This window comes from Poromitra crassiceps (genome assembly GCF_964638095.1).
Source record: "Poromitra crassiceps genome assembly, chromosome: 2".
NCBI lineage: Eukaryota > Metazoa > Chordata > Actinopteri > Beryciformes > Melamphaidae > Poromitra > Poromitra crassiceps.
Window position 1 is genome coordinate 97,412,968 of NC_139624.1, and position 25,354 is coordinate 97,438,321.

General features: G+C 44.6%; 1 protein-coding gene across 4 annotated transcripts in view; it reads right to left on the bottom strand.

Annotated features, from left to right (window-relative positions):
- The window catches only part of abi1a (abl-interactor 1a), a 134,759-nt gene that overhangs the window by 35,989 nt on the left and 73,416 nt on the right, over positions 1-25,354 (bottom strand). For all 4 annotated transcript variants that reach the window (XM_083632138.1, XM_083632139.1, XM_083632137.1 and 1 more), the window contains exons 3-5: positions 12,130-12,306; positions 3,958-4,061; positions 3,013-3,162 (exon numbers count right to left, since the gene is read on the bottom strand). In XM_083632138.1, coding sequence (XP_083488264.1) covers positions 3,013-3,162; positions 3,958-4,061; positions 12,130-12,306 — 431 coding nt within the window. The remainder of the gene's footprint in view (positions 1-3,012; positions 3,163-3,957; positions 4,062-12,129; positions 12,307-25,354) is intronic.

A 25,354-nucleotide genomic window follows, 5' to 3' on the forward strand; every position in this document is an offset into this window, starting at 1 on the left:
ACAGGCTCACGTTGCTGTGCACAGGCTTTATAGTGAGAGAGTGATACAGGCTCACGTTGCTGTGCACAGGCTTTATAGTGAGAGAGTGATACAGGCTCACGATGCTGTGCACAGGCTTTATAGTGAGAGAGTGATACAGGCTCACGTTGCTGTGCACAGGCTTTATAGTGAGAGAGTGATACAGGCTCACGTTGCTGTGCACAGGCTTTATAGTGAGAGAGTGATACAGGCTCACGTTGCTGTGCACAGGCTTTATAGTGAGAGAGTGATACAGGCTCACGTTGCTGTGCACAGGCTTTATAGTGAGAGAGTGATACAGGCTCACGTTGCTGTGCACAGGCTTTATAGTGAGAGAGTGATACAGGCTCACGATGCTGTGCACAGGCTTTATAGTGAGAGAGTGATACAGGCTCACGTTGCTGTGCACAGGCTTTATAGTGAGAGAGTGATACAGGCTCACGTTGCTGTGCACAGGCTTTATAGTGAGAGAGTGATACAGGCTCACGTTGCTGTGCACAGGCTTTATAGTGAGAGAGTGATACAGGCTCACGTTGCTGTGCACAGGCTTTATAGTGACAGAGTGATACAGGCTCACGTTGCTGTGCACAGGCTTTATAGTGACAGAGTGATACAGGCTCACGTTGCTGTGCACAGGCTTTATAGTGAGAGAGTGATACAGGCTCACGTTGCTGTGCACAGGCTTTATAGTGACAGAGTGATACAGGCTCACGTTGCTGTGCACAGGCTTTATAGTGACAGAGTGATACAGGCTCACGATGCTGTGCACAGGCTTTATAGTGAGAGAGTGATACAGGCTCACGTTGCTGTGCACAGGCTTTATAGTGAGAGAGTGATACAGGCTCACGTTGCTGTGCACAGGCTTTATAGTGAGAGAGTGATACAGGCTCACGTTGCTGTGCACAGGCTTTATAGTGACAGAGTGATACAGGCTCACGTTGCTGTGCACAGGCTTTATAGTGACAGAGTGATACAGGCTCACGTTGCTGTGCACAGGCTTTATAGTGAGAGAGTGATACAGGCTCACGTTGCTGTGCACAGGCTTTATAGTGACAGAGTGATACAGGCTCACGTTGCTGTGCACAGGCTTTATAGTGAGAGAGTGATACAGGCTCACGTTGCTGTGCACAGGCTTTATAGTGACAGAGTGATACAGGCTCACGTTGCTGTGCACAGGCTTTATAGTGGGGTTTGAACAAATTGACAGTCACCAGTATTTTTGCATTGAAGCTGCCAATAGCTGATATTTCATGCAGATATTCTGCATATTTAAATTTGACACATTTTCCTGCCAAGACATTCACCAATGTGTATTCATTGAAACAGCATTTAGACCGAATGGAAAAGTCAAAGCCTCCAGTGAAACCAAGGCTCATTACATCCTGGAGTTTTGTTAGCAGCTCTGTAAGGCAGCTCTGTAAGGCAGCTCTGTAAGACAGCTCTGTAAGACAGCTCTGTAAGGCTGCTCTGTAAGGCAGCTCTGTAAGGCTGCTCTGTAAGGCAGCTCTGTAAGGCTGCTCTGTAAGGCTGCTCTGTAAGACAGCTCTGTAAGACAGCTCTGTAAGACAGCTCTGTAAGGCTGCTCTGTAAGGCTGCTCTGTAAGGCAGCTCTGTAAGGCTGCTCTGTAAGGCTGCTCTGTAAGGCAGCTCTGTAAGGCAGCTCTGTAAGGCAGCTCTGTAAGGCAGCTCTGTAAGGCAGCTCTGTAAGGCTGCTCTGTAAGGCAGCTCTGTAAGGCTGCTCTGTAAGGCAGCTCTGTAAGGCAGCTCTGTAAGGCTGCTCTGTAAGGCAGCTCTGTAAGGCAGCTCTGTAAGACAGCTCTGTAAGGCTGCTCTGTAAGGCAGCTCTGTAAGGCTGCTCTGTAAGGCAGCTCTGTAAGGCTGCTCTGTAAGGCAGCTCTGTAAGGCAGGTCAGGGTGTGTCCACTTTCACTGCAGGCTGAACACAATCGTCACCTCCACCACATTAGCCCTGTGCAACAGTGACTGAATGACAGCACATTAGCCCTGTGCAACAGTGACTGAATGACATCACATTAGCCCTGTGCAACAGTGACTGGATGACATCACATTAGCCCTGTGCAACAGTGACTGGATGACATCACATTAGCCCTGTGCAACAGTGACTGGATGACAGCACATTAGCCCTGTGCAACAGTGACTGGATGACATCACATTAGCCCTGTGCAACAGTGACTGGATGACAGCACATTAGCCCTGTGCAACAGTGACTGGATGACATCACATTAGCCCTGTGCAACAGTGACTGGATGACATCACATTAGCCCTGTGCAACAGTGACTGGATGACAGCACATTAGCCCTGTGCAACAGTGACTGGATGACATCACATTAGCCCTGTGCAACAGTGACTGGATGACAGCACATTAGCCCTGTGCAACAGTGACTGGATGACATCACATTAGCCCTGTGCAACAGTGACTGGATGACATCACATTAGCCCTGTGCAACAGTGACTGGATGACATCACATTAGCCCTGTGCAACAGTGACTGGATGACAGCACATTAGCCCTGTGCAACAGTGACTGGATGACATCACATTAGCCCTGTGCAACAGTGACTGGATGACATCACATTAGCCCTGTGCAACAGTGACTGGATGATATCCACGTTTTATTAAAAGGCCAATATCCACCACATATAAATGATCAGCAAACTCTATATTTCATAGCTTCATGTCTGTTGATGTGTCACAGAAACACATCTAAGCATTTAACCCATTGATACCTGATGCAGCATTTGCGTGTATATCCCTCATTTGTGTGTGTATCCCTTTAAGACCGCGAACTGCGTTAACGCGGTCTTAAAGGGATACACACACATGCTGCATCAGGTATCAATGGGTTAAGCATAAAGCATTATGTCTGTGTAGTGTGGGTGTCTTTTTGTGACTGTGTGAATCACAGTGTGTGTGTGTGTGCGCGTGTGTGTGTGTGTGTGTGTGTGTGTGTGTGTGTGTGTGTGTACACGTGTGTACCTGTGTGTGCGTTGCCTCTGGTTGAGGGATGCGGTGCGCCCGGGGCTGTGCTGCGAGCCGTGGTTGCCCAGTCGGGCGGGGCTGGTCATGTAGTCGTTGGGCACCGTGGGCGGCTTCACTGGCTCCAGGGTCTTATAGGACGCGTTGCGTCTGCCACCGCCAGAGACAAATACCAAATCAAATAAACCGAGAACAAGAACACAGCCTGGGCACATTTCAGTGCAAATTCTAACTGAATCTAAACTGAGTGAGTGAGTGGATCATTTATCCAGCTGGATACTGCACAGCAGCCGTATGTGCTGCTAAAGGCTGGAAACATCAGAGTTGAACCTTGGTGTTAGTGTCTGATTAATGTCACCGACTGCTGCTCTGCATCAGACCATGACATTGACAGACAACAATGCAGGACACACCCAGCATACATTGACAGCTGGAAAATAAGTTCAAATAACTTCACAAACGTGTTCCTGGGGTTATTTTTCTTTTCCTTCACAATACCAGTCAATGGACACGCCACATTTTTCATTATTTTTACCATTGTCACATTTTAGAATAATAGTAAAGGCATTACAACTATGAAATCAGAACTATCTTATATTTTAGATTCTTTAAAGTCGCCGCCCTTTGCCTTGATGTAAAGGCAAAAGACTTTGCTCAAGAGAATGAAAAACATACTGCATTGCATCAGTCTGTGTCCAAACTTTTGACTGGTAGTGTATATGCACGTAAACCGAAACCTAAATCCAAAAAGATGCTGTGAGCCGCATCAGCAATAAATCAAAACGCGACAATCAAAACATACAGTTTTGTAAGAAGGCTTCTAAAAAATAAATGCATGTTTTTAAACTTCTTTAAATCGCCCCCACAAGAGCACACATTTCATTTTGCGTCTCGTAATTAGAGGATTAGTGTTCTCTTCCACGGTGACTAAAATGGAAATCTTACCCAAGAGTGCCACGCCCGGACATGGGCGGACTGGGTGGCTTCTGCGTTGGCGGATTGGTCCTCGATAGTGTTCCTCCTCTGATCGACTGATTGTTTCCATGTTGCTATGAAGAGAAGAAACAACGTGTGCTTATTGCAGAGACAAATGTCATGCTCGACTGGAGGTGATCAGTCATTGTGAGACAGCTATCGGATGTTATAGGCTTCCCAGATAGCAATTCTTTACATATCTCTGTGTCGTCATTTTGAAGTGATGCCAAGCCTCAGCTTGCAGCAACCGATGCTGACAACTGGCTCATGATTGCAGGTCTATAACTCAAGTCACAAGGTGTCGACTGTTGGTTAGAAACCTCTGAGGTCATTTCAACAAGGCTTCTTGCAAAACACATTTATTTCACATGTTCCTCTTATGCTCTGCCAAGTGCATAACCACAAATAAAGATATTGACTTAAAGGAACACTCCGCCCATTTTCAACCAGCTTTGTATCATTAGAACATCAGTAGTATATCAGAAAACTGTAAACGGTTTTGAAGTCTGTCATTTAATTTGACAGTTATTGAGTGTTAAAGTGTGGACCAGTGACATCACTGGTCCACACTAACTCAAATTAATAACTCATTAACTCAAATCAACTCTCAATAACTGTCAAACTATTCATCATTCATCTAGTTTGACAGTTATTGAGAGTTGATTTGAGTTAATGAGTTATTCATTTGAGTTACACACTTTAACACTCAATAACTGTCAAATTAAATGACAGACTTCAAAACCGTTTACGTATACCGATATACTACTGATGTTCTAATGATACAAAGCTGGTTGAAAATGGGCAGAGTGTTCCTTTAAAGTGCAGGGGTTAAAGCAAGAAAAGTTTTGTGAGCTTGAAAAGTTGTCCAGGAGGAAAATGTGTTCAATGTACACTGTACAGTATTGAATTGAATGACATGAATGAATTGAATGAGGTATTACCGTATATTAAATTAAAACGGCTCTGTGCCTGAAATCAAGGCATGGTGCCCGAGAACTTTAAGCCCTGAAAGTGTGAGAGGACTGAATGTTTGCATTGTTTTATGTAGGATTTGAGTTGGAATATTGCCTGGTTAAATAATGCTGCAAAAGGAAAATTCAGGTCATGTATGCCTCATCTGGGAAACCCATAAGGATATAGGAGACATTTATGGACTACTATGCAACATGGAATATAAAATGACAACATATAATACAGGATTGGTAAATTGACACAGGGATGTTACACAGGATTGGATTGTGGGTAATCTGGACTAAGTGGATTATAAATTGGTTAATGGGAAATAAACGGGAAACGACAACAATAAGCACATGTACAGTACAGGGGTTTGTGGGAGAAGAGGGAGCTGGAGGAGTCTATCAATAATACACTATAGCAAAATGGGTCATGTGACAAAGCAGACTTACCTTAGCTTTTAGCCACTTAGCGTGGGCGTAGAACAAAAAAGCAAAGAGAGAGACAGAAAGAGGGCGTGTCAAAACGGATAAGCACAACTCAAAGTACAAGTGAGCAAGAGGAAAAGGCTTCCTCGTGCTATTTACAGCGAGTAAACATTTGGTAAGACCTGGGCAGGTCAGCGGTTACAAGTCACCATGCCACAGTGTTGTTCTCATCTGCCACACCCACTGCAGGCAGACTGGAAGCAATTCACACGGACCTGATGGCCCCACAAGCCAAACAAGTTTGTCACCCTCTTAACTGGCCTGTCATGGTTTCTGAGACTGTATACCGCTAAGAATTTACCTTTTGTATAGCGTAATGCTGCTAGTATTGTCTGCCAGCTGTTTAGTCTGCAAATTGTTCACATTATTTCCTGGTCTGAACTAAGGCGGGGCAATATGGACCAAAATCATATCTCTATATTTTGGAGATACACGATGTATATCTCGGTATTTTGTACAAAGTGGGCTAAATGTTCAGTTGTGAGTCAAAGCCACATGTGAGATGTCACAAGCACTTTATTGAAACAAGACTGTACTTGACCAAATACCTCGATATCTATATTACAACATAGGGATGACTAATTGGTGCTTTCACAAAATATTTACACAATGAGATTTTTTATAAATAATCATCAGTAATGTGGATATAATGACTACGTGGGTAAAGGCAAATATAATAATCATTGTAACTGTAATGCACCCTTAAAAAGCAGGAAAAGACAACACTTCTCATATCTCATATCACAATATTGATATAATATGGATATATTGCCCAGCCCTAGAGATGAGGACGACATGGAAGAGATGGAACCAGGTAGCATCAGGGCCATCTGCAGTTTGACAACTACAGTCAAGTGGCTCATCTATAATGCAGCCTGCCCCCTGGTGGTGTTTGTAGGAAGCAGTGAAGCATCACAAGGACCACAAGGGAGAGCAGACCAAAGAAAAAGAAAGTTTGGGTGGCTCAGTTTGAGGTGATCTCTGCCAATTTGCAATCTAGGTCAAGCAACACAGTCTAAAGCTTGTGGCATACTCTTCGCGCCCAGCCAAGCGCATAGGGCACACGGCGATTATGACATCGATTATGCCTGAGCGCAGCGCGGCGCGTCCATGGAGATTTTTCTATCAGCGCGTCGGGTTTTGCTGCCTGTGCCTGTGAGATCTCCGTGGTAGGCCATCAGTGGATATCTGCTGTGATTGAGTCCTCACCGTCCTCATCGTCGTAAAGTCGCCTTTGAAGCATGACGTTCGATTATAACCAACTAGTTGTGTGGCTTAGCCTTCCCAAATGTTGAGGGTCGTTTTTTAGAATTTAATACATAGAATTGGGAACGTTACATTCAATTTCATTCAGACTGCCTGCACTAATCGCCGCCATTTTCCCCTGGAGCTTCCACAGGAGGAGGGGGGTGGGAGGAGCGAGCTGCGCACTGAGTATGTTCTGTTTTGGCTCGCGCAGAGTGCACGCGCCCTCCTCGGAGCCCCGCCTCCAGCGCGTGCGCGAAGAGTATGCCAGAAGCTTAAGGCCACCCATATCTTTCTGGCAAATACTATATCTCTGTTTCGTTCGGTAACAGCGGAGTTGAATTAGGGACAGACAGGTTCAGATTGAGGTCATTATGAAGATCAAAAGGTTGAGTTAAGCTGGGAATGTAGTGTGCTTCAGTCTGTCAAAGCAAAGTGAGTCTGCTGGCTCAGCACAGGAGGAGACAACCCAAGCACGTCCAGAGGTCAGCCAGGGAATGAGGCTTGCTTTTCTAACCAGAGTCAAAGTATGTGTAACTGTGTTCTGAAGAATGTGACTATACAATGAAGGCCAGGGAGAACATTAGACATATCTGAAGGCCCTGAGAGATGAAAGTCAGACGTCACTCACCTTCAAAGGAAGCTAAGAAGCTGCATATTATTCCAGTGAATATTTAGCAACCAAAAACCTACGTAAATCACTGCCAATCCTCCCTTTCCTCCCTTGAGATCTAAATACAGCTTCTCTTCAATAATGTGTGTACATTATTATACAAGTCAAACGTTTGGACATGTGCATTTTTCTTCATTTTACATTTTCAATAATAGCAAAGACATCTAAGCTATGAAATAACAGAAATGGAATTGTGCAGTGACCACTCTATTTAGATTTTCACACATTAGGCATCAATTTCACTATTTATATTTTGTCTAAAAAACAAACACACATTTCAAACATTTAAGCATAAACCTTTAGATCAAAATGGCTTTGAGAGGACAAAAAAATAGACCCATTTCACGGGGGCCATTTTGTGTCGAAAAGGCAGGTTAAACACAGGTGCAAGCAAAACACTAATGAGGGTTTCCAACTTCCAATGATTGGAATGTGGAAACCCTCATTAGTGTTTTGCTTGCACCTGTGTTTACCCTGCCTTTTCGGCACAAAATGGCCCCCGTGAAATGGGTCTATCGGGTGGTTCCAAACTTGTGACTGGTGGTGTATATTGTGCATTGAGTTGATCTTGTGACTGGTGGTGTATATTGTGCATTGAGTTGATCTGGTCTGTACTTCACTTCACACATGAGTTACTCAGATCTAAGTGTCTAAACATGGTGTGACACTCGGGCAGATGCTGATAGTTTGACAGTGAACTGGAGGCTGCTACACACATGATTTAAACTCCCATTAAAGCATTGACTCTGGTCAGTAAGTAAACCATGGCTATAGATATTCCATACAGGCCAGGCATCTCACAGCAGTCAGCGCAGGCTGCTATATGATTTAATAATATGCAGTATTGATGTCGGATATCGATTACCTCTTTGGGCTGCGACATGCACAGACAAGAGGAGGTGAGTGATGTAGGACTGTTGTGTGTACGAGTGTACGGGAGCCTGTGAGTACTGTGTGTGTGTGTGTGTGTGTGTGTGTGTGTGTGTGTGTGTGTGTGTGTGTGTGTGTGTGTGTGTGTGTGTGTGTTCGTTTCCACACTCGTATCACATTCACGAGCTCAATGCCGCATTTATAAAAGACATTTGAGAGAGCAAATCCATTGGGATTAGGCCCAGAGTAATACAGAGTAATACAGAGTGGTAATACATGCGAGACTCATTTTCTTAAAATAGATGCATCAAAGCAGACTCAAAGGAGCCCATGAAGCATGATGTTTTCACTCATTTGACAGCATTGCACAAAGCATGTACAGTACCATCATCTGAGTAGTGTCCTAATTTACTGCATCTCTCATCCATTTATTGCAGTAGAGTCAGGAACCAAGATGATATGATTCAAATGGACCTCATTATGATTGCTTTCATTTCTTTGCCCTGGAATTCTATGGGGATTCATTCTTTCATTTGGAAGAATGTAAAAAAAATCAATGTGAGCTCATGTGAATTGAATTCACAAACAAAGTTACATTTTGCATGGACCCGCTTTTGTGTTGAATTTTGTTGTTAAGGGAGAAAGTAAAGTATGCATGCAAACCTTTCATAAGCAAAGGGAAATTACACAATTACTCTCACATATGCTGCCTATAAGCAAAACACTCAAACATGAACTTGGATACAGTACATGGCTTTTTGAAATATCGTCTAATGATCAAATAGCAATTTGAGTTATAAGCACAGCCCACATAAACAGAACGTGACACTTTTTACTACATTATGGTCATAATAATGTGGAAAACGTGGTCTCATTGTGGTGAGAAACATACCCAAATAATAGGTTTTACATCCCATTAGCCGACACACCCCTGCACCATTACAGACCAGACGGGTCCAATGAAATTTGCCACACAGTAAATTCAGAGTGGCACAATGGCTTTTATCCTGCCTTATCAATGCCCATCATTCTACGGGACGGTAATGCTGGGCCCCTAATCCAATCTGCCTGACAGCAGCAATTGATCGGCTGACTGATGGGGCAGCGGAAGCCCAGCGGGGGGCAGACGGAGATCGCAAAACGCCTCCAGCCTCCATCAGGATATGATGTCATTACCACCTCTGTCATGGCGACCCATATGACCCCTAACGTAGGCCCTACTGGCAGGACAGGAAGTGTTTGAGTGGCTCATATATACTTTATGAAAGGAGTTTCTACTGAGGGCGTTCCTGACATCACAATCTACTTGTTCCAAAGACCCATTTCCCCCCCGATCACATTCTCACTGGTTTGAAATAAAACCACAAATCATTCCAACGCAAAGGATTTCTGAAGTTGCAGTTTTACATCGCCGGGGCGGTCGAGGCCTAAGTGCCTTTAAAACTCATGTCTGACAAATTTGTCTCCACTCACAGCACAGCGCTATCTAAGAATAGAAATTTTGTTCTGAAAGCTATATGATGTCACCGCTTTTCTGTTCACTTCCTCCCCCACCTCAACTACCACCAACCCACACTGTTCCTGTAGGGTCAGAGAGGTGCTTTCTTCTCAAGATGAAAGAGAGAGCATGAGAGAGGAGTGTGTAGAGAGAGAGAGAGAGAGAGAGAGAGAGAGAGACAGAGAGAGACAGAGAGAGAGAGAGAGAGAGAGACAGAGAGAGAGAGAGACAGAGAGAGAGAGAGAGATGGGGGAGTAGCTTTGGCAATGCAGAGAGAAGGGGGAAGGGAGCAAAATTAGACATACCATCAGAAGAAGAGAGTGGGAGGGAATAGGAGAAAACAAACACACACATAAACGACTGATCCAGAAGGCAGAGAACTGAATGTGGAGAAATTGAGAGTGACTACAGCTGCATTAGGAATGGTTCACTCCTTCACTCACTCTTCCCTATGCAGTGTGTGTCATATATGGTAGGGACGCTCCGATAAAGATAATGGATCCATATCGGTGCCGATACCGAGCTAAAATGGAATACCGTATCAGCGATTTTACACAAGACTAAAATCCGATACCCAAAGCCATTAGTAACATGTAAGAAATACAAGTAAACTGTCTGATTGTATGCATTTGTAGCAATTAAGATAAGATGAGATAGTACTTTATTGATCCCCTTGGGGAAATTCAGAAGCCTGTATTCCTCAAATGGGGGGAAAAAAAAAGATTTTATCTCAATTTTGTCCATTGACCTCAAACTAAGGAAGTAAGACTGAACTGTTCAGTAAAAGTAATGGATCTGATTGGTATTCTGTATTGGCAATTCGTACTGGTAATCGGTATGGGCATTGGAAAACGGCACATGCCCACTATATGGGTAAGTTTTGGACACTACATTAACCCAGTAAGACCTAAGTTACTCTCGAAAAGCATTCTAAAGCCTAAGCCGTGTTTGAAACAACCTCCTAAAGCTGAAAGATATTGTCTAAACTTTAGACTCTAAAGTATCTTTCCTGAAAGGGGGAATGCATCGGTTCTAGAGGGAGAACAACGCAAATGCTGCATCAGGTCTTAAAGGGTTAAACACCATTGCTTAAAAAAATGCACCAGATATTCATGTGATGCCCCCGAAAGCAGCCAGCATCTCATAAAGAAACCTAACAATCATGACAGCCGGTTCAGGTATAAGTTTTGAACATTAAATTACAAATAAATAATGCTGTCTCTGAAACCAAGGTAGCAAGCTGTTTTGGTTTGGTAAACATTTTGGGTATTTTATAGTGAACTATTAACTTAACAAAAACTAACTTCTAAATTGAACCCCACCTCACTTCCTGTTGCAGTGTTTGATAGTACAATAGAGAGGCAAAGTGGAACGTCACTTCCTGCTTCAGCACTGTACCAGAGATTTTCATCCGCCATTTATTTTCCCATCGACATTTCGTAAAATGCTTATAAAAAGAGTTTTACACGTTCAAACCAAATGTTCAGCTAACGCTATAATCGGGAGAGACCATAGAACATTTCACTCGGACCAAAACGTAAAAAAATGCGGGTTTGAAGAAAATGTTTTTTCAATGTTGTTTTTTTAAGTTTTGGTCCGAGTGAAATGTTCTATGCTCTCTCCCGAAATAAATGGCGGATGAAAATCTCTGGCACAGTGCTGAAGCAGGAAGTAGGCGGTCACTTTGCCTCTCTATTCACCTTATGTTCAGAACTTACAGTGGGCCAAATTCTTCCGGGTCCTTTTAACACTTCCGGCGGTCACTGCGCAAAATAAGAGAGTTGTTTTTGGAGCGGACAGTGAAGGGGTAAAATAAAGAACGTAGCCTACTACTTTGAGCCGGTACACAGCAAGCAAGCGAGTATCCACTGTTAGCCAGGTCAGATAACGTTATCGTCGACAATGACGAGCACTTTCTTGTAAAACATACCTGGACTCCAACAAAGAAAGCTTCAGATAATTTTCTCACCTCCGAGGCAGCGCGAGCCACTAACGTCAATAAGACCTGCAGACGTTAACGTAATTCCCTGGAATGCGAGACTTAACGAGCCAGTTACATGGCGTTGCATTCTTAGACATTGCCGTTTGCTTTTATTTGGTATGTTACATACAATTGGCTAAATTATTAGTTAATTCAGAGATAGATGATATTGGAGCAGCGCAGCCATTTTTTATTTTATTTTATGATTATTTTTAGCCGGAAGTTTTGATACGGCCACACAACAGGTTCAAATGGGTGTGGCTACATAAGGTGAATAGGAAAGGACTGACAGGACTGCTAGGACAGGACTGACAATTCTGTGAAAACTGTCTATAGTGATCAAATTAACCGTTGAGAATTCGGACACTAGCACAAAATGGACATTTGTAAACAGAACCTTTTCATCTGACCAATAAGGAAGATGTGTGCTCACCTTCACCCCGTGGCCCACATCGTCCAGTACGGTGTAGTCGATGGGCTTCCTGATGTAGCGGACGGGCCGCTCCATGTTGGCCGGAGCGATGATCTTATGGGTCCTCGCCGTGTTCTTATTGGTCGTCAGGATCCCGATCTCCCGCCTGGCCACCTTCTCTTTATGGATGTCCACCGTCTGTAAGTGACACAGCGAGGGGAGAAGAGAGGATCTGATCAGTGCCACAGAGGAGCTAATGGAGACGTACATCAGGGACCCAAGGGACCGAGTGGGCTCGTCATACTGCAACTTAAGACGGTTTTAATTCAATCATGTGGCTGTGCTTTTCATTGCCACGCTCTTAATCGTTTTACGCAGCCAGAGCACACCAATAAAATGGATTGCGGTACAAAGCAGACGTTGGCATAATGACCCAAGCATGTCTATTTGCTTGACAGAGTCTTTGGCTTGGAATGAGCATAACGACCACAACATGTAGTGAGAACATTCAGCAAATGTAGTAATGAAGGAATTTAAATACACAAAAAACCTTGGAACATGAGATAGTTAGAAAGAAATGGAAGACCTGTTAAGAGCATGCAATGACAATTTGAGAGAAATTAAATGAAATAAATTTTAAGTAAATCATATTTACAAGGCTTTCAATTATAACTATAATTGGGAAATAATTTCTCTCCGAGTTCCCTCTGAAACCCCAGGGCCAATTGTTGAAGTATTATTACATAAAGATGTTGCCCAGTGAGTCCTTTTGACCTAAAACATAGAGCCTAGAGAGCGTCACAGAGCAAAATCTTCACAGTTACAGTTACAGTCACAGCCCTGCTGAGGAAGAGCCAGAGAGATGAAAGACTGCAATGTCTGCTGAGGGCAGAGCAGTAGAGAGGATGGTCTCTCACAGGAGGAAAGATGTCTGCTGAGGGCAGAGCAGTAGAGAGGATGGTCTCTCACAGGAGGAAAGATGTCTGCTGAGGGCAGAGCAGTAGAGAGGATGGTCTCTCACAGGAGGAAAGATGTCTGCTGAGGGCAGAGCAGTAGAGAGGATGGTCTCTCACAGGAGGATGGTCTCTCACAGGAGGAAGATGTCTCACAGGAGGAAGATGTCTGCTGATGGCAGAGCAGTAGAGAGGATGGTCTCTCACAGGAGGAAGATGTCTGCTGAGGGCAGAGCAGTAGAGAGGATGGTCTCTCACAGGAGGATGGTCTCTCACAGGAGGAAGATGTCTGCTGATAGCAGAGCAGTAGAGAGGATGGTCTCTCACAGGAGGATGGTCTCTCACAGGAGGAAGATGTCTGCTGATGGCAGAGCAGTAGAGAGGATGGTCTCTCACAGGAGGAAGATGTCTGCTGAGGGCAGAGCAGTAGAGAGGATGGTCTCTCACAGGAGGAAGATGTCTGCTGAGGGCAGAGCAGTAGAGAGGATGGTCTCTCACAGGAGGAAGATGTCTGCTGAGGGCAGAGCAGTAGAGAGGATGGTCTCTCACAGGAGGAAGATGTCTGCTGAGGGCAGAGCAGTAGAGAGGATGGTCTCTCACAGGAGGAAGATGTCTGCTGATGGCAGAGCAGTAGAGAGGATGGTCTCTCACAGGAGGAAGATGTCTGCTGATGGCAGAGCAGTAGAGAGGATGGTCTCTCACAGGAGGAAGATGTCTGCTGATGGCAGAGCAGTAGAGAGGATGGTCTCTCACAGGAGGAAGATGTCTGCTGATGGCAGAGCAGTAGAGAGGATGGTCTCTCACAGGAGGAAGATGTCTGCTGATGGCAGAGCAGTAGAGAGGATGGTCTCTCACAGGAGGAAGATGTCTGCTGAGTAGGGCTGTAAATCTTCACTGGTCTCACGATTCGATTACGATTAATCTGTCAACGATTGGATTCCACGATGCATCTCGATACAGCAAGTATTGCAGCTCCAAGTATCACATCCTCAATTTTATATATTATTACTGCACATAGCTACTTTTCCATCAATTAATACAAGTAGTCAGATAAATATCTACTTTTTTTTTTTTTTTACTTAGAAAGTGCTTTAAAATCTGAATGTCAACATAAATTTAAACATAAACGATTCAGCGATTATCTGTCAACGATTCGATTCGATTCACATGTCCGCATCAAAATGCATCGATTAAACTATTAATTTTGACACCCCTACTGCGGACGGCAGAGTAGTAGAGACTGAGGATGGTCTCTCACAGGGGGAAGGAGTCCTTGGCCAGGGCCAACAGAGGATTCCTTTCATACCACAGGGATCTGGAGCTGGACTTTATTAGACTGTTCCACTGTATGCTTGACTGGGCCTTCAAGTATCACTCATCCCAGAGTCGAAGGAATCAACACACTCTAGCTCTAGTAGGCTATAGCCCAATGCGGTGCAGTCAAGCAAAGGACATCTGCTATGAAGTCTGCACACACATAGGGGCTGTGCGATATGGTTGATATGGTATGGAAGATTTCCCCCCCGATATTGTTATATACAGTACTGTATCACGATATGTCTCATGTATGAAAAACCTTGTTATATCGAGTTGAACTCAATGGTAACGTTAGGTGTGATGTCAAACAAAATAGAAATACTCAAATAATATTCCTTAAAAAATGTTTTATACTTCATTTTGTCAAAATGAAGTAAAGTGAGTATAATGTGCTTGTTATCATCAAATTAGACTTCAGAATTGTGTGTCACAATCTATCTATCTATCTATCTATAAAAAGGGCAATTTTGTCCCACCGATGATGTCATCAGTGATGTCATAAATCACTGATGATGTCCTAAGTGACGTCATCAGTGATGTCACTTGAGCAATTGTGCATTGTGAGTTTACTGATGAAGCCATAGGCATTGTGACATCATCAGTGATGTCATAGTCATAAGAGCAAGTGAGCCCGCACAGTGGCAGTGATGTCATAAGAGCAGGTGAGCCCGCACAGCGGTCGAGGTGCATGGCGGGTGAGGCCGAGCCGAGCTGCATGCAAGCTGCTGGCCCAGCTGGTTGAGCTGCAGCGCGGGCGAGCCTAGGAATCGAGCGCACGTAGCGTGCGAGATGCCTAGTATGCCAAAATCACCATCATCAGTCATCACGAATCACGATATGATTCCACTGAAAGACGATAAACGATAATATTAAAAACGATAACATTGAATTATCGCACAACCCTAAAAACACATCGTGTTTATCTAATTTTAAATTATGGACTAAATGAGATATAAGCCTACGGGCTGACAATGAAATATCTGTTATCTATAAAGAATGATGCAGAAAAAGTATTACATTCTTACGGGGTACACTAGGGTAAAAGCAGCTCAAAATTACAGAAAAAAATTATCAATATTTCAGAAGAGGCAAAGTTGCTCATGCATAATTGCTCCCATAGAGACTCCCCATACAAAGGGGAAACATCCATGCAGTTCCAATGCCCTGGTGTGTGCCTGTTTGAATCAAGAGGGATGATGAAGCGTTGACTACAGTAATCCTGTTTGAATCAGAGGGATGATGAAGCGTTGACTACAGTAATCCTGTTTGAATCAGAGGGATGATGAAGCGTTGACTACAGTAATCCCTTTTAATCTGTTTGAATCAAGAGGGATGATGAAGCGTTGACTACAGTAATCCCTTTTAATCTGTTTGAATCAAGAGGGATGATGAAGCGTTGACTACAGTAATCCCTTTTAATCTGTTTGAATCAAGAGGGATGATGAAGCGTTGACTACAGTAATCCTGTTTGAATCAGAGGGATGATGAAGCGTTGACTACAGTAATCCCTTTTAATCTGTTTGAATCAAGAGGGATGATGAAGCGTTGACTACAGTAATCCTGTTTGAATCAGAGGGATGATGAAGCGTTGACTACAGTAATCCCTTTTAATCTGTTTGAATCAGAGGGATGATGAAGCGTTGACTACAGTAATCCCTTTTAATCTGTTTGAATCAAGAGGGATGATGAAGCGTTGACTACAGTAATCCCTTTTAATCTGTTTGAATCAAGAGGGATGATGAAGCGTTGACTACAGTAATCCCTTTTAATCTGTTTGAATCAAGAGGGATGATGAAGCGTTGACTACAGTAATCCCTTTTAATCTGTTTGAATCAAGAGGGATGATGAAGCGTTGACTACAGTAATCCCTTTTAATCTGTTTGAATCAAGAGGGATGATGAAGCGTTGACTACAGTAATCCCTTTTAATCTGTTTGAATCAAGAGGGATGATGAAGCGTTGACTACAGTAATCCCTTTTAATCTGTTTGAATCAGAGGGATGATGAAGCGTTGACTACAGTAATCCTGTTTGAATCAGAGGGATGATGAAGCGTTGACTACAGTAATCCCTTTTAATCTGTTTGAATCAAGAGGGATGATGAAGCGTTGACTACAGTAATCCCTTTTAATCTGTTTGAATCAAGAGGGATGATGAAGCGTTGACTACAGTAATCCCTTTTAATCTGTTTGAATCAAGAGGGATGATGAAGCGTTGACTACAGTAATCCCTTTTAATCTGTTTGAATCAAGAGGGATGATGAAGCGTTGACTACAGTAATCCCTTTTAATCTGTGGTGGGCTGCCAGGACATGAGATGCTCTCTGATCAGCCACAAACTCTCCCCAATGAGTTGAACAGACCAACGCACAAGAAAATACATTTTTAGCAGTAAACCCATTTCAAAGTCCAGTGTGCACTGTGCAATAGGCTCCACTAGGATGGGATTTTGGGAATTTAGGCCATTTACCATATTGCCGATATTTAAACTAGTATGTAGATGTCTTTATCTTCACTCTGCGTGCAGTACAAATAGCGGTAGAGCCCTCATTGCTATTTAGCTTAGCGCAGGGGTGTCCAAACCTTTTTGAATGGGGGCCAGATTAGATCATGTGAAAATGCCAGGGGGGCCAGATGCTTCTCGCATCATATGGGTTATAAAAAAATGAAATACAAAATTACATACAAATGTACTCTAAAGATTTTGTTTACCATCTGAAAACATTAGTTCTGCAATGCATGTTCTGTTCCTACTTGGTTCCTGTACAAACTGTATGATAGTGCTGTCATCGTTAGGTGAAGGGAAGAAATGCAAATTGAACTTGCTTGATTAACCAATACTGTGTAGACACAGTATATTGTGAAAGACAAGCCAAGAGCTAGGGCTGCACGATTAATCGTATTTTCATCGTCATCGCGATATGAAAATGCGCAATGAACACATCGCAAAAGTCACGTGTTATCGGGGGGGGGGGGGGGGGGACAATTTTTTACAGTGCACCTGAACGCAACATGCAAGATACCGGCTGAATAAGTGTCCAAATGTTCATGTCATTCTGGCCAATACTCCACTTCTGTTATAACATTTCAGTCTGGAATATGGAATATCTTTCAATAATCGTTATAACTAAAAGGCTAAAAGTAATCTCATGTGTAAGAAATGACTGTTCTACATTGAAGTAAAAATGTAAATAATTAACTTGTTGGTTTTGGATTTTTTTTGGCTTCAAGAGTGCATTTTTGTTCGTATGACCCTCAACACAGGCTTTGAGAATCCCGTGCCACTTACTGATACGTATTAACACACATTAACACACATTAACACACTCATATTGCAAAATGAATTTAGGCCCTCACTGTAATACTTCAGAAGTTGAATTTGAAGTTCAGCATTAATACATTTGTAATTTTTTGTCTTAGATTTACCTTTGTGTGTTATTGCAATATAAAACTACATAATTGAGAATCGATTCTAGATTCTGGAATCGAGAATCGTTGGAATCAAGAATCGATTCTGGAATCGGATCGTGACCCCAGGAATCGGAAATCGGATCGGATCGTGGCTTAGCCGGATGGGAGCGCCCCTACCCATTAATATTTTTATTTATAGCATTTTTTTATTTATCGCAGGTCATATCGTCATCGCAATATTGAACAGTGTTATCGCACATCGCAGCTTTTCCACATATCGTGCAGCCCTACCAAGAGCCAGTTAAAATCTGTCCGTGGGCCGCAATAGGCCCCAGGGCCGGACTTTGGACATGCCTGGCTCAGCGCTACAATGGCAGTCTATGGTACCGCTGCCTCCTCCCATTCACTCACCCAAAATAGACATTCCAACAGCACCAGAAACACTCACATGTACTCGTTGTGACTCGTGTAGCTCACCACGCCATCAAATAATCATCCAAAGTTACGTGAAATGTTCATTTTCGTAGTAAATCCACACACCGAGAACTAAAAAAGAGTAACCAAACTAACAAGTATGACCGAAGTTACGTCCTCGTCTGCCATGAGGTGCATGCGCTGTGTGCAGTCATCATCAGTACAGCGAAAGTGCCTCATGGCAAACAAGGATGTAACTTTAGTTATTTTGCTAGTTCGCAGAGTGAAGATAAAGGCATCTACATACAGTACTAGTTTTAAATGGCCTAAACTCTCAAAATGTTGGTGTATGCCTTTAAGATAAAAACTGCACACCACAAACCAGAGATAACACAGTTTTCCAAACGTCATAAATCATGATTGTTTGAAAACAAGTGGGCCAAAATGAGTCTACTGGCTCCTATTTCTAATTGGGTGCTAGGGCTTAGAGCCTGACAGGGCTTAGAGCCTGACAGGGCTTAGAGCCTGACAGGGCTTAGAGCCTGACAGGGCTTAGAGCCTGACAGGGCTTAGAGCCTGACAGGGCTTAGAGCCTGACAGGGCTTAGAGCCTGACAGGGCTTACAGAAGGAGAAAGACAGCTTGGCTGGCTGAATGAATAGTCCTGGACTTGGTTTTACTCCCAACACACAGCACTAACCTCACTTCACCTCCACCACAGCACTAACCTCACTTCACCCCCACCACAGCACTAACCTCACTTCACCTCCACCACAGCACTAACCTCACTTCACCCCCACCACAGCACTAACCTCACTTCACCCCCACCACAGCACTAACCTCACTACACCCCCACCACAGCACTAACCTCACTTCACCTCCACCACAGCACTAACCTCACTTCACCCCCACCACAGCACTAACCTCACTTCACCCCCACCACAGCACTAACCTCCCTTCACCCCCACCACAGCACTAACCTCACTTCACCCCCACCACAGCACTAACCTCACTTCACCTCCACCACAGCACTAACCTCACTTCACCCCCACCACAGCACTAACCTCACTTCACCCCCACCACAGCACTAACCTCACTTCACCCCCACCACAGCACTAACCTCACTTCACCTCCACCACAGCACTAACCTCCCTTCACCTCCACCACAGCACTAACCTCACTTCACCCCCACCACAGCACTAACCTCACTTCACCCCCACCACAGCACTAACCTCCCTTCACCTCCACCACAGCACTAACCTCACTTCACCCCCCACCACAGCACTAACCTCACTTCACCTCCACCACAGCACTAACCTCCCTTCACCCCCACCACAGCACTAACCTCACTTCACCTCCACCACAGCACTAACTTCACTTCACCCCCACCACAGCACTAACCTCCCTTCACCCCCACCACAGCACTAACCTCACTTCACCTCCACCACAGCACTAACCTCACTTCACCCCCACAACAGCACTAACCTCACTTCACCCCCACCACAGCACTAACCTCACTTCACCTCCACCACAGCACTAACCTCACTTCACCCCCACCACAGCACTAACCTCACTTCACCTCCACCACAGCACTAACCTCACTTCACCCCCACAACAGCACTAACCTCACTTCACCTCCACCACAGCACTAACCTCACTTCACCCCCACCACAGCACTAACCTCACTTCACCTCCACCACAGCACTAACCTCACTTCACCTCCACCACAGCACTAACCTCACTTCACCCCCACCACAGCACTAACCTCACTTCACCTCCACCACAGCACTAACCTCACTTCACCATCACCACAGCACTAACCTCACTTCACCCCCACCACAGCACTAACCTCACTTCACCTCCACCACAGCACTAACCTCACTTCACCCCCACCACAGCACTAACCTCACTTCACCTCCACCACAGCACTAACCTCACTTCACCCCCACCACAGCACTAACCTCACTTCACCTCCACCACAGCACTAACCTCACTTCACCCCCACCACAGCGACCTCTCCTCTGATTGCAATGGAAGCCATTATAAAAAACAACAGGCCAAGTAAACAGTCTAAACCTACAAGCATTGTAACAAGCAGCCTATCATAGACATTGTTATCGTAAGAGGATATCATCTGGAGGCGGGTGTTTTCGGACTATCTTTAAAGAGGAAAGTTCTCCCCACAGCTGACACTGGGGACAACTGTGGCCAAAAAACGTATCCTGAAAGAGTGGAAGTCCCCCTCTCCGCCTCCTTTCCAACTGTGGTTGACGGACATGATCTCGGTCATAAGGATGGAGGAGAGGCTCAGATCCCTGAGAAACAACTCACTTCATAAGTTTCTAACTATTTGGGACCCGTTTCTGGCCTACCTTCGACGAGGTTGGAGGTGGTGGGTGACTTGCCCAGGTGGATGGGACCCCACGCACAACATTCCTTACAAGCACATAAACACCCTATATGGACGCTGTCACCACATTATTGTCGATATGTTTTTTTGTTTGTTTGTTTGTTTGCTTTTTCTTTCCTTTCCTGTGTCTGAGCTTGTTCGTTTGTTTTGTTTGTATTTTGTTAAAATTGAAATTGAAAAAATAAAATACAAAAAAAAGGAAAAAAGTTCTGGCAACAACCACCGATAGTAACTCTTCCTCAACCCGAGAACTGTTGCTGAAATAGTGCAGCTAAAGTGGAAACGCATGTGTTTTTTGGCGGAACATGACGCTCCTGATCTGAGAACAGTGTGTGGACAAACAGCATCGCAGCTGGTCAAGAGGGGAAGTGAGAAGGCGAGATGGTGTGCGTTCATCTCCTTCCTGTATGCTGAGAAAATAGCCCTGCTGAAAGAGTGAGAGCTCCGACGTTGCACAAGTGTTGACAGTCAGCAAAGTAAATTTAAATGTCTGTCTTTAGCTACAGCAACTCTCACACAGCGTGAGAATTCTATTAGCTAAAGTCTATGCCCCGTTCAAATGGATCCCACAAAAGAAAATACACACACACACACACACACACACACACACACACACACACACACACACACACATACATATATAGATATACAGTAGATATATATATATAGAGATATATAGATAGATAGATAGATAGAGAGAGATAGATAGATAGATAGATAGATAGATATAGAGATTATATAGATAGATATTTATAGCTTTCATGATATGACACTACATATCTTCTTTGATTAATATCGTGTGATATGGCATAAGCGTTGTCTTTTCTTGGTTAGGCTGCATTACAGTGAGTAAAGTGATGTCATTGTCTGAACTTAACATCTGTTCTAACTGTTCTATTATGGTATTGACCCATTTAGTCACTATATCCACATTACTGGTGATTATTTATCAAAGATCTCATTGTGTAAATATTTTGTGAAGGCACCAATAGTCACGCCTACAATATTGTCGCAATATCGAAATCGGTAGCTATTTGTTAAAAAAATATGATATTTGATTTTGTCCATCGCCCAACCCTAGTTGCAATGTGAGCGTTGGGCTACTTAATTGCCCGTCTCTTTCCAGTCATCCATACCCCCAAATTGAATTCTTCTGCCAACTAGCTTCGAAACTGGCACTTTAAGGTGTTTACTTGATTCCAACGGCTTGACTGTTTTGTTGCTGATCATCTGTTAGGAGGAGAGTTCTGCCTGGGCTGAAATCACAATGCATCTTGCCAAAAATGAGAGGTGGATGGATGATTCATGTTCTTCAGGCCTGCAGGTCAGAAAACTGCCCAGCGTTGGTTCTGGTGTTAGGCTTGTCCATCAGGCAACAGCTATCTTTTCTCTCTCCCTCTCATTCCAGCCATAGGGCTGGTTTGAGCATCTAGGTCATACCTCCAACTGCTGCCAGCACTGTCGTCATCATCCACACATTCCAGCCAGAAGGAGGGGGGAAAAAAACGATCCAGTCAAGATCATTTTGGACTGGAAGGGAATAAGGGATAGGCAGCTCCTCTCTTTGTGGGATACAAGCCAGTCAGTGGAGCAGTTGCAATGATGAGAGATTCTTGTGTTGTTAGTAGCAACAAGCTATGTTAGGTATTACTGTATATTATATACTGTAATACATACTGTATTACTGTATGTGTATATTACTGTATTACTGCTGCATTTCTGTTGAAAGCTGCACTACACAAATTCAGACAATGGTAGCTGCAAATGACAGTGTGAGGCACAACTTTGAACTTCAATACCCAGAAATCATGTAATCACAGTTGCTGCTGTTTAGGAATTTGTATTTTGTTCTAGGCCTGGGTGATATGGTTGAAATCAATATCACGATAATCATAAGGATTTTTCTCGATATCGATATATGTTCATGTATGCAAAATCACATTAAATAGTCAAATTAATGGGGCGTCCAGGTAGTGTAGCGGTATGTTCCCTGCCTATCAACACAAGGGTCACAGGTTCGCATCCACGTGTTACCTCCGGCTTGGTCAGGCGTCCATACAGGCACGATTGGCTGTGCCTGAGGGTGGGAAGCCGGATTGGGGTTATGTGTCCTGGTCGCTGCACTAGCGCCTCCTCTGGTCAGTCGGGGTGGAAGGGAACTGGTGGGAATAGCGTGATCCTTCCATGTGCTACGTCCTACAGGTGAAGCTCCCACTGTCAGGTGAAAAGAAGCAGCTGGCTACAGTGCGCATGTGTCGGTCAGAGGAAGCATGGTGCTACTCTCGGCTCTCCCCAGATCGGCAGAGGGTGGAGCAGCGACCGGGGGAGCCAATAGGGCAGCATGGGGATAAATTGGCCAAGTATAATTGGGGAGAAAATGGGGAAAATTCAGAAGAAGAAAAAATCAAATTAATGTTCATCTCATTGAACCGAATGGTAATTTTAGGTGTGATGTCAAACAAAACAGAAATATTCAAATAATATTCCTTCATACCTAATTTTATCAGAGTTTTTAAGTTAAATTTGCTTGTCATCATCGATTTAGACAGCAGAAATGTGTCACGCTATTAAAGTATCTTCACGCAGGGGGTCCCCCAAGGCTCAGTCCTTGGCCCCCTGCTCTTCATCTGTTATATACCCCTTGGTCACATCATCCGCAAATTTAATCTGGACTTCCATTGCTACGCCGACAGCACAAAATCCATTCAGACCCCACCCCTTGCCCACATCGAAACCTGTATGTCCGCAATAAAAACCTGGCTGACGCACAACTTCCTCAAACTTAACAGTGACAAGACTAACTTCTTCTCATCTGCACCAAATCCACACTCAGCCAAACCGGACCCATCACACTCGCCATCGACAACTCAGCCATCACCCCTTCCCCCCTGGCTCGTAAACCTTGGTGTCATCCTGGACCTCCACCCTCTCATTCGATCCCCATGTCAGCTCCATCATCAAGACCTCATACTTCCACCTCCGCAATATTGCTAAAATCAGACACTGTCTCTCCCCCCTGCTGCTGAGTCCCTCATCCACACCTTCATCTCCTCCCGTCTGGACTACTGCATCTCCCTCCTCACCGGCATCACCTCCCGCTCCCTCCATAGACTCCAGATGCTTCAGAACTCAGCCGCCCGCCTGCTCACTCACACCCGGTCCCACGATCACATCATCCCTGTCCTCCACTCTCTCCACTGGCTCCCCGTCAAAGAACGCATCAACTTCAAATTACTCCTCCTCACCTTCAAAGCCCTCCACAGCCTGGCCCCCCCTTATCTGACTGACCTCCTCCTCCCCCATCACTCCACCCGAACCCTCCGATCCTCTTCCACTGTTACGACTGTACTAACCCTAACCCTCAGTCACCATCCAAACTCAAAAGCTTTGGAGACCGAGCATTCTCAAGACACATCAGAATTTCATTTGGGCAAATTGGGCAAATCTATGGTGCCTCAATTAGGGCGGAGGGAGGGCTTTAACCAAAATGAAGATAAACAATTTGTTTGATTTCATACATAAGCAACTTCTATTCTGCTTTGTCCACTCTGCCTGACTGGAAGACGTGCCTGAGCCTGGTGGTATTCGTGCTGTTCCCACAGTCAGGGACCCTCTTTGACCCAGTCCCATGTTGATTTACACTGCTTACATTGACACAAGGCCTCTCTGCACAACATCAGCAAAAAGGGGCATAACTCTCACGGTCCAGTGGGACAGCCAATCAAAGGGCCTACAATGGAATTTCGAAGACGCACGCAAACTTAACTTGACAGCTTACCTCAGACAAACACACGCATACAGATAGACACAGTCTTGGAGAGTGAGGTAAGGAGAGTTTAAAAAGTCTCTAGACTTTGATATGGAACGCAGACGGCCAGTTTCACTTCGGCATATGTTGGAAGAGAAAAACAGCCTTTTCAGCGCTTTGGCAGCCTGGCCTAGGGATGATATCCTCCATAAAAATGCCTGCTATGCACAATTGCATGAACCAAAAAAAAAAGAAAAAAGTAGGCGTAATATGAGCTGGGAATTAAGAAAGCTTACATGCAACATGACTAGATGAACACACCCTTCTCTTACCAGGGTGCATGTGTGTGTCACTAGCCACTAGCCAGGCCAGACACATGTGCCAGTGGTTAATGATAGAGCTAAACCGCAGATGATTATATTTGGACTGAGAAAAAGAGAGAGAGCAGAAAAACAGCCATGCCCAGATGTTTCAGCAAACTGGCAGAGCGTCAGTCTCTTGCTGTGTTCCTTTGAGAGATACCACGCACGCACACACACGCACACACACACACACACGCACGCACACACACACACACACACGCACACGCACACACGCACGCACACACACACACACACGCACGCACACACACACACACACGCACGCACACACACGCACACGCACACACACACGCGCACACACACACACACACACACACACACGCACGCACGCACACACACACGCACGCACACGCACACACACACACACACACACACGCACGCACACACACACACACACGCACACACACACACACACACACACACGCACGCACACACACACACACACACACACACACACACACACACTCCTCTGTCCAAGAACATAAGAACATGGGTTGTTTTGACTGGCGTGTAGCCGTGTAATGTGCTACAGGCACCATCATGAACGGGGACTGCACACGATTATCAAATAAGCGGAGCGTCTTATTAGACGTGATCTTTGGCTGGCAGCTAAGATA